Genomic DNA, 9,248 nt, shown 5'->3' on the forward strand with positions numbered 1-9,248 from the left:
TAGGCTCTGCACTTTTTCCCTCTCCTTTTGAACTTCTTCGTTGAGTGCATTCCGGCCCTCTAAAACACGAGTAAGTGTCCAATCTTGCTGTGATCTTGCATTTGCAGATTCCAGGATGACCTTCTCTAGGTATGCGCAGCGCTCCTGAGCTTCTCTGCATGCGACCTGCTCATTGTGAATTCTCGTTTCCAAGCTTGCTTGGTGGTTGAGTGAAAGACGCTCCCGCTCAAATAACTCCCTTGCCATGGCCCAGGTAGCATCAGTCTCTCTTCCTGATATTTGTCTCTGCTTTTTGAACCCGGTCAGAGGAATATTTCTCTTTTAAAGGTCGATCCCTTACTGTATTTTCGCCGGTCATGTATGACAAGCCAGCACTAATAGTATTGGACGACATCATCTTATCATCGCATTTAATTTTGCTTTGATTCAAAACTGAGTCGTCGGACTATCCCAGCTGTAGAGTGGTTTGGTTGGTAGATGAATCAGTAGGGGCAGTAATGAACTGGGGTATGGAAATATTTCTATCACCGGCGGTTAGTAGAAACTTAATGTACTGTGTAGCACTGCGAAGACAAATCGGTTCGCAATTTAAGCTTTTTATATTGTTAGCGACCGATGCCGCATCTTACCATCGAAGTATCCCGCGGAGTAGATGATTCCGGCGACATGGTCAGGGTGAGCAAGGTAATAGGCGGAGGCAATGTTGCAACCCATGGAGTGCGTCACAAGTACAACGCGATCGTTCGCGTTGCAGGCATTGAGAACCGCGCGCAGATCACTAGCATGGCGGGGAATTTAATAGCTGTCAGGAGAGGCTGGCTTAGAGGAACGTCCGTATCCGCGACTATCGTAAGAGATGCAGTGGTATTGGGAGCTTAGACTCGCGACCAATGGTTGCCAAGTGTTGTCGATGCCGAAGGTAACCCGATACAAACACCAAGGTGGGGCCTGAGGTTCCTTGGGCTCGAAACAAACTTCCTGGCCGTCATCGGTGGTAATAAAGGTCATGATGAGAATGATGAGAATGATGAGAACGATACTGATTCAAAGTTGATTTCAGTTTGATCTGGTATCGATTCAGTTAGAGGGATCGGATGTTTTATATTCAGACCTGTATGATGCCCACCGGCTGTTAGTTAGTAAGTCATGCCCACCGGATTTGGTTAAGACAGTAATTCCAGATTGCAAATTGTCCCGAGGTCGCCACGCGGTTCGGATGTTAGCCAGTGTCTTAACTCCCGCTCCGAAATAATTCTGATTAACCCTGATAGCAAAGGTGTACGGAAGAAAAAAAAAGGTATCGCAGCCGAAGGCAGTCTCAAGAATTCCGAGCCGAAGGCTCCTTTTATTAAGACTAAACATAAACTATGACTTATCAAAAACATACAAATGTATGCCCAACACATAAGTATATGAAGCTTTGGGTCTCGTCAATCCACTGAAAACGAAAAGGAAAACATTGACCAGTACATCCCAGCCATGTCGTATGTTGACTCGAAATCATCCTCCGAGGCAAGTTGAACCGATTCTAAAGCATCCTTTCCAACCTAACAAGTTGACTTCCAGGTCGATCTCGAAAAACGTGACAATGCCTCAAACCAACTACCAATTTATCGTCACGAGGGACGGGGTCTCGGAGTCGCATTTGACAACATCACGGTGCAAGGCCACTCTGGGGGTCAGCGGACGGTCCTAGACTTACCCCAAATTCTAGGCAATATCCTGCAAACACCGCTGTCACTCTTCAGCAAGCTAGTCAGCCAACAAGCAACACCTCAAAGTACCATCGTCCAGGGAGTTTCTGGAGTCCTTCTCCCCGGCGAGACCATGCTTGTACTTGGTCGTCCTGGCTCTGGATGTACCACCGTGCTGAAGGTCATAGCCAACAATCGCGACTCCTTCGCGGCAGTTGATGGTGAGGTTCATTATGGCGGAATCAAGGCACAAGAAATGAGTCAGGGTCTCAAGTCTGAGGTTGTGTACAGCTCGGAGGATGATCTGCATTTCCCGACTCTTCCCGTGAAGGATACATTGGACTTTGCTCTAAGACTGCGAAAGCCGGCAAAGTACCCTGGAAATGATGCTCGATTTTCCGCAGAGTTGACAGATAAGCTTGTCAATGCCTTGGGAATTGCGCATACCAAAAGCACCATTGTTGGAGACTCGTTTACTCGAGGCGTATCGGGTGGAGAGCGCCGACGTGTCTCCCTTGCAGAAGCGATGGCCGTCAACTCTACTCTCGTTTGCTGGGATAACCCCATCCGTGGACTCGACAGCTCTTCTGCTCTGGACTTTTTGCGTGTCCTGAAGCGCATGTCCAAAGCAACGGGGATGACAAATGTGGTCACCCTCTACCAGGCCTCCGAAACCATGTACCGTGAATGCTTCGATCGTACCATCGTCATGTATGATGGGCGTATGATATTCAGCGGAAAGATGAAGGAGGCCAAGCGATACTTTGAGGATCTCGGCTTCTATTGCCCAGATAGACAGACCACCCCAGACTTCCTCACCTCCGTCACCTCCCCCGCAGAGCGAAGGATCCGAAACGATTACCGAGGCCCCTTGTATCTTGACTCAGAATCTCTGGCCCAGGCCTTTCGTCAAAGCCCGCATTATGCGCAGCTCCAGCAAGAGATAGGCCTATATTCTCGCTCTACGGAAACGAACGCAACCGCCCAAGATGAATTTCGCAGGGAGGTGGGAGGACTCCGATCCTCAGCGGCCTTCAATAATGCTACTGAACCCGCCACGATGGGAAAGCAGATCCTTGTGGGTACAAAAAGGTACTACCAGTTGTTTTGTAATGACCGGAATACCTTCTTCACCGTTGTATCCCTGTGTATTGCGAATGCACTCATCGCAGGTTCCGGCTTTTACGCTGCTCCAAAAACAGCTTCTGGTTCATTTGAGAGAAGTGGAGCTTTGTTCTTTGCCCTGGCATACTTCTGTCTGAATGCATTGACGGAGGTTGTGAAGACAGTCAATGCTCGCGCCATTCTGCTGAAGCAACACAACCTGGGCTTCATCAACCCTGCCGCATACGCTATTATCCAGACTATTGCCGATATCCCCGCCGCATTGATCCAAACGCTCGTATTCGCCTGCTGCTATTATTTCCTCATTGGACTCAGTAGCAGCGCCTCGCAGTTCTTTATTTTTGTCCTCATCACTTTCGTCCATTGCTCTGCCATCTCAACCATGTTCCGGATGTTAGGCGCATGGGCACCCAGTTTGAGTATATCGCATCTTCTAGCTGGCTGTGCTCTCCCTGTGGTTTGTTTGTATTCAGGATATGCACCCCCGGTTCCAACGATGCATCTCTGGGGTTCTTGGATCCGACGGGTCTCGCCAACCCCGTACGCGATGGAAGCCCTGATCGGCAATGAGTTTTATAACATCGAACTGCATTGTACGGACTCGCAGCTGATTCCCTCAGGCCCTGGCTATAATGATATTCGCCACCAAGCGTGCCCGATGCAAGGCGCACGGTCTGGCTCAGCAGAGGTGGACGGAGCTGTGTATGCATCCAGCATGTATGGATACACTCGTGCGCACCTCTGGCGCAACTTTGGTATCATTATGGCCATGTGGGTTCTGTACACCATCATTGGTGCAATTGGCCTTATGGTGATGACGCGAGAGAACGGTAGTGCAACAGGCCCGGTGTACAAGCGAGGTGCCCTCCCGCCACATGAATCCTCATCTGAACCCAAAAGCCAAGCCACAATAGCAGAGAAAGCGACAGGCTCAGAGAGCGAGATTGATGTTGCAGAACCCATGGATGTGGCACCTACCCAGGATCCATCAGCTGCGAAGGACCCCTTGACCAACCAGGATCGTGCATCGTTCACTTTTGACAATCTCAGCTACTTTGTGAACGTTGGAGGCACGGAAAAGCAACTTCTCAATCAAATCTCTGGATATGTCAGACCTGGCCAGCTGACCGCGTTGATGGGAGCCTCTGGGGCAGGAAAGACTACTCTTTTGGACAATCTCTCTCAACGAAAGACTGAGGGCCGTATGACGGGTGATATATTGCTGGGTGCCTCCCCATTGAGTCCTGCCTTTGCTCGCTCCTGTGGATTCTGTATGCAGCAGGATATTCACGAAGCATTAGCCACCGTACGGGAAGCACTACAGTTCAGTGCATTACTCCGTCAACCGGTGGAGATTCCTCGATCGGAGAAGCTCGCATATGTTGAACATATCATTTCTCTTTTGGAGCTTGAGACGATCGCCGATGCTCTCGTGGGAGCTACCGGTGATGGGCAGTTGAACGTGGAGGAGCGAAAGCGGGTGACGATTGGTGTCGAATTGGCCGCAAAGCCCTCTGCCCTCCTGTTTCTCGACGAGGTAAGTTTTTATTCGATTCTTTTTTAAGGACTGAGACTAATTTTTCAGCCAACATCCGGACTTGATAGTCAAGCTGCGTACTCAATTGTTGCTTTTCTGCGCAAGATCGCTGCTGAAGGAGTTCCTATCGTCTGTACGATTCATCAACCGTCTGGTGTCATATTTGAAATGTTTGACCATGTTATGCTGCTTGCTCCGGGTGGTAGTACAGTCTATTTTGGAGAAACAGGCGCCAATGCTTGCACGATTACGGAATATTTCGCGAGATCCGGTGCAGTGATGAGTGCCGAGGACAATCCAGCCGAGTTTATCATTTCGACAGTGAATGAAAAGGGCGCCGACAGCAAGGACTGGTCACAGATCTGGAATACATCTCCAGAGAAACAGGCCCTCCAAACCAAGATTAAGATGCTGAACTCGACGTCTTTCTCTCCTGTTACTGACACAGGATCCGACCAGAAGGGCCAGTATGCGCTTCCTCTCATGGCGCAGATCATGATTCTCACTGAACGGCATTGGAAGGCTGTCTGGCGCAATGGACAGTACAATTTTAGTCGACTCTTCAAATGCCTCTTTTTCATGATGTTCGTCTCGTTTACCTTTTTCCACATCCGGAATGATAGTTCAGGTCTTCAGAACCACATGCTGGGCATTCTACTCGGAAGTTGGGTCATTCCCACCATTGCTGCAGACGTGCACGCAATGTGGTACGAGAAGTGGTCAATCTTTGAAGCGCGTGAGCGTAACGGAATATACGACTACAAGGCATTAGTTTCCGCGTTGGTTCTCGTGGAAATCCCCTGCAACATTGTGCTTTTCACCCTGATTTTCTTCGTTTCCTACTGGACCTTCGGTTTCGCCAGCACTGCCTCTATCGCTGGCTTTGTCTACTTCATGTATCTGCTCATGGCCATGTTTGGCTTGGGACTCACCTATCTTGTAGCTGCATTGTTTTCAAATGCCACCATGGCTGGTTATGCCATGGCTCTGCTCTGGGTCACGTTGCTCATGTTCTCCGGCGCTGCTAACCCGCGGAGCGCACTGAACTCCTTCTACCACCCCTGGCTATACTGGGCGGATCCATTGACATACTTCTTTGAGCCCACCGTTTCCACTGTCCTACATGGAGTTGAAGTCCAATGTTCTACAGATGAAATGGCTGTGTTCGACCCGCCATCTGGCCAGACATGCCAGCGGTATCTGACAGAATATCTGAATACGAGCCCAGGGTACTTGACGAATCCCAATGCAAGCCAGGGCTGCACATATTGCCCATATTCAATCGGGGATGACTTTGCAGAAACGCTGCATTTCTTTTACGGCGATCGGTGGCGCGATTGGGCTGTGTTTTTGGGATTCTGCTTGACAAACTTTTTGCTCGTGTTCGTTGTTACGTGGTTCTTCAGGGTCAAAGTGCGGCAGTGGAAAAAGTAGCAGGGCAATTTTGCTTTTTCTTGGACATTCATAGACGTCATTGCATTGAAGAATATAGGTGGTGTTCTGATAGCCTCAGAGGGAACTGTACTTGCAAACAGCATACAAGGAGTCTTGTTTAGTTTACATTAGATATATATTGAATTTCAAAAGTTGTTTCCATTCATTCTGTGAAAGTACACTCCTTATTGTCATTAAACTCAAGATTGATTTAACAGATCGAGATTCTAGTCTACCAAGTGGCCGATTTTCATGGGATTAGTATGAACTGAAGTAATAGCCGGTAATCAACAGACAAGCCACGTCAGGATTAGAAGTAAAATTTCATTGTTTGCTTAGAAGCAGGAGTTCGCCTACGTTCTGGGATATCTGCATCCCCAGTTGTGCATCCCGGAACAGGGCGGGAAGCTTATACGGTCTACCAGGTCACGCACTGCAATAGAAATATAATTGAAATAACTAATGGATGAGACAGACTCTAGTAAGTGACCCAGAGGTCCGCAGCAGATATGCACTACAACGTAGAAAGGGGCTTCTTTCGGGGGTTCGGAGAGTTTCAAGGTGATCTGGGGACTTGGGGCTCCACAAGGCCTGCTGATACAAGGTCATGTGACGCGGATCGGAAGTTAGACGGAACTTAGCGGTGGCAACTTCCGAGGTATCATCCCCTCATTCAGATGATTTAGTTTGAATCATCCGTCACCTTGCTCATAGCCCGAAATAATGTCTACTCCTGATATTACTCGGCTTGCATCCGTGCAGGGGGCATCTCCTCGGATTCCTCGTGCCTGTGAGCGGTGCCGCTCTCGCAAAGTCCGCTGTGATGGAAACGTCCCTTGCGCGACCTGCCGCCCTGGCCACCACCCATGTATCTACCGAACTGAACCGCAAACCCGTAAGAAGAGAACGCGTGCCAAGGATGCCACTGCCAGCTCATCCCACCTATCTTCACATAACCCACCCCCACGACTTGCCGCCCCGACATTACAGGACCCGGCACAATTCAAACGGCAAAGAGAGCTACGAGCTGGCATTGGGATTTCAAATGTCGATAGTGGTTCATTTCAATTCTACGGTATGTAGTCTGGACCTTTACAACTTGGTCGCTGGCTGTTCCCTTTTCATCTTTGAGCTAGATGAATGTGCAACTAATTGATTGTAGGACCATCGTCCCATTTCTGCTTTATAGAGCGCACGTGTCAGCGGATCACACAAACAACGAACGAGACGCTTTTGACACCCAGAACATCGGCAGAGGGTGGACTGGGGAAATGGAACTTGGAACGCTTCATGTTCTCATTAAATGTCAATCGTCCGCCGACTTACCAGCCTGATGCCTATATCACGCGAGAGGAGGGGTCTACTCTAATTGATGCATTTTTCGAGATCATCCATCCCCAGATCCCGGTACTGAATTATGCAGACATTGTCGAGCTATGGGAGGAGATGGGCAAGCCACCGGGGCAACAGAGAGTAAGGAAAGGAAAGGAGATATTGTTCATGGTGTTGGCTATCGGAGCCAGGGTTTCTATCGCCCAAGGTCAACAGGATACTTCGGTGTTAAACGATTGGGCGGATCATTTTGCCACAAAAGCAAATGGGTTGCACGCCACCTTTGAAGACTTAAGTCTGCCTTCGACGATATTTTTGCTTCTTAAGGTTAGTTCGCTCTTTTTTCCTGAAAAAAGCTCAAGTCCGGTGGAAATAGGCAGCTAAAGGAGATACACAGGGCATGTACGCTATTCAAGTAATGCGGCCCAATGAAGCATATCTGTACCTAGGTCATGCGGCTCGCAGTGTGATGGCGTTGGGCATCAATCGACAGCAAGTGGTTAACGGGGCTAATTTGGTGGTACACTCCCTGAAGCGAACGTTCTGGGCAATATATAGCACTGAACGGATATGCTCTCTTTACACAGGTCGCCCATCGGCATTCCGAGATGATTTGAACGATGCACCATACCCAGAAGACCTCCCATTGCCGGCCATGCCGAACGCGACAGCTGAGAACTTTCGGGACCCCTTGCGGCTGTGCGGGTTTGTTCGCGCCATGGCCGGCATTGGCGAGCTTGCGGATCGGCTTTTTTTGGAGATTTATTCGCCGAAAAGTATTTCCAGTATGTCAAGTCCCGCACAGATGGGAGACCTGGCGGCCGAAGCCGAGCCTTTGCTGGAATCTGTCACCCGCCAACTACCCCTTTATCTTCACTTCTTCGATATCACCCTACCTCTAGGTCGTGGATGGCAGGAGGTGCAGCGGTTGACGCTTGGGTGCCATTACTACTTCATCCGCATGCTCATGCATCGACATGCCCTTCTCTTCGCTGCCTTTTTTGATTCTCGGGAAGAAGCCCAGAGCAGCGCGGGAGATAGGTTCAATATCGATCTTTCCATCCAGGAAACAACTAAAGCAGCTAGCAACATCATCGACCTAATCCACGACGTTTACTTTCGACGGTATCCTCGCGCGCGTTTCGATGGAGCGTCTGCCACCATTTTAGTTTCTGCTTGTATAACATTGCTGTACGATGTGTTGGACCCGAAGACCAACGCAGACCACGCCAAATTTGTGTTTGCCGCCGTCGAACGAGGGGTTGAGTGTCTCGACCAAATTCACCATGTTGGTCACACCACCGGCAAAGCCGTGAGCCTTGATGTCATGAATATTGCCAAGGATGCTCTCCATTCCACCACCGTTGATCCAGAACTGAGCCAAAATTTGTTCGGCGAATTTCCGTGGTTGCAATATCTCAGCCCCCCAGATGGAGCGTTTTCCAATGCCCGTTCCGACGCGTTAACCTCCGATATATCACATAACATTGTATCTTCTTTGGCATCAGATGGACAAGGACATGCATTGCATAATCCCGTTCCAGGGGTTAGTTACATGTCGCATTGGCTTGAGGCAGGCTTTGAACCACAGAACATTCCAAGTTGCCTCTTTTAGCGCTTGATGCCTGCGCCTATGAATGGATGGATGGATGTTCACCCTGGCCCATCGTTTTTACTTGACTTCCCAACTAGACTATAAGATAAGTCCGTACCCAGCCTAGTGGGTTGGGGGTAAGAATCCGAATCTTTTAGTTGAAACCCTGGGTTGAGGTACAAGTGTGATAATTAATCCATACGGAAATTATCCAGCTATTTGTAGTCGAAGCAGCTCATCTCCCTGCTGCCTAGCAGATTGCCTGCCTAACAGGCAACCACTCCTACAGATTTATATATCACGTGACCTGAGTGGGCCAGCCGGGTAGGAGCTGGCGCAGGGGAACATGATTATTGATGCTCAGGAGGGAGCTATAAATATCAGAGTCGTGTCCATCCAATGAAGGAGGGATGCAGACTTGAAATGAGCTATTGCGGGAGGAAGAAAATTTTCTTGAGACCGACGGCAAGGCTTGAGAAAGCGGGAGCACCCACCGCAATGGCCGAGCGAAATCATGCCCTGTATGTGATAG

General features: G+C 49.4%; 2 protein-coding genes across 2 annotated transcripts; both read left to right on the forward strand.

Moving 5' to 3' along the window:
• The first annotated feature begins 1,451 nt into the window (after positions 1-1,451).
• BO97DRAFT_449011 (uncharacterized protein) lies at positions 1,452-5,900 on the forward strand. The gene is made up of 4 exons (XM_025698852.1): positions 1,452-1,512; positions 1,567-3,768; positions 3,838-4,356; positions 4,405-5,900. Exons 1-4 carry the CDS (start codon positions 1,480-1,482, stop codon positions 5,788-5,790), a joined length of 4,140 nt encoding a protein of 1,379 aa, XP_025545742.1. The 5' UTR covers positions 1,452-1,479; the 3' UTR covers positions 5,791-5,900.
• A 603-nt stretch (positions 5,901-6,503) lies between these two features.
• BO97DRAFT_447445 (Zn(II)2Cys6 transcription factor) lies at positions 6,504-8,850 on the forward strand. Its single transcript, XM_025698782.1, has 3 exons — positions 6,504-6,865; positions 6,953-7,449; positions 7,520-8,850. The coding sequence occupies exons 1-3, from the start codon at positions 6,514-6,516 to the stop codon at positions 8,735-8,737; spliced, it is 2,067 nt and encodes a 688-aa protein (XP_025545743.1). The 5' UTR covers positions 6,504-6,513; the 3' UTR covers positions 8,738-8,850.
• The last annotated feature ends 398 nt before the right edge of the window (positions 8,851-9,248 follow it).

Source organism: Aspergillus homomorphus (genome assembly GCF_003184865.1).
Source record: "Aspergillus homomorphus CBS 101889 unplaced genomic scaffold BO97scaffold_106, whole genome shotgun sequence".
Taxonomy (NCBI): Eukaryota; Fungi; Ascomycota; class Eurotiomycetes; order Eurotiales; family Aspergillaceae; genus Aspergillus; species Aspergillus homomorphus.

What these genes read in the sequence shown, in the direction of transcription:
- BO97DRAFT_449011 (XM_025698852.1), top strand. Translation starts at nt 1,480, where the DNA reads ATGTCGTATGTTGACTCGAAATCATCCTCCGAG. An exon ending in GCTCAGAGAGCGAGATTGAT is followed by an intron (nt 3,769 to 3,837) that starts GTTGCAGAACCC and finishes TTGACCAACCAG; the next exon opens with GATCGTGCATCGTTCACTTT. An exon ending in CCCTCCTGTTTCTCGACGAG is followed by an intron (nt 4,357 to 4,404) that starts GTAAGTTTTTAT and finishes CTAATTTTTCAG; the next exon opens with CCAACATCCGGACTTGATAG.
- BO97DRAFT_447445 (XM_025698782.1), top strand. Translation starts at nt 6,514, where the DNA reads ATGTCTACTCCTGATATTACTCGGCTTGCATCCGTGCAGGGGGCATCT. An exon ending in TGGTTCATTTCAATTCTACG is followed by an intron (nt 6,866 to 6,952) that starts GTATGTAGTCTG and finishes AATTGATTGTAG; the next exon opens with GACCATCGTCCCATTTCTGC. An exon ending in CGATATTTTTGCTTCTTAAG is followed by an intron (nt 7,450 to 7,519) that starts GTTAGTTCGCTC and finishes GGAGATACACAG; the next exon opens with GGCATGTACGCTATTCAAGT.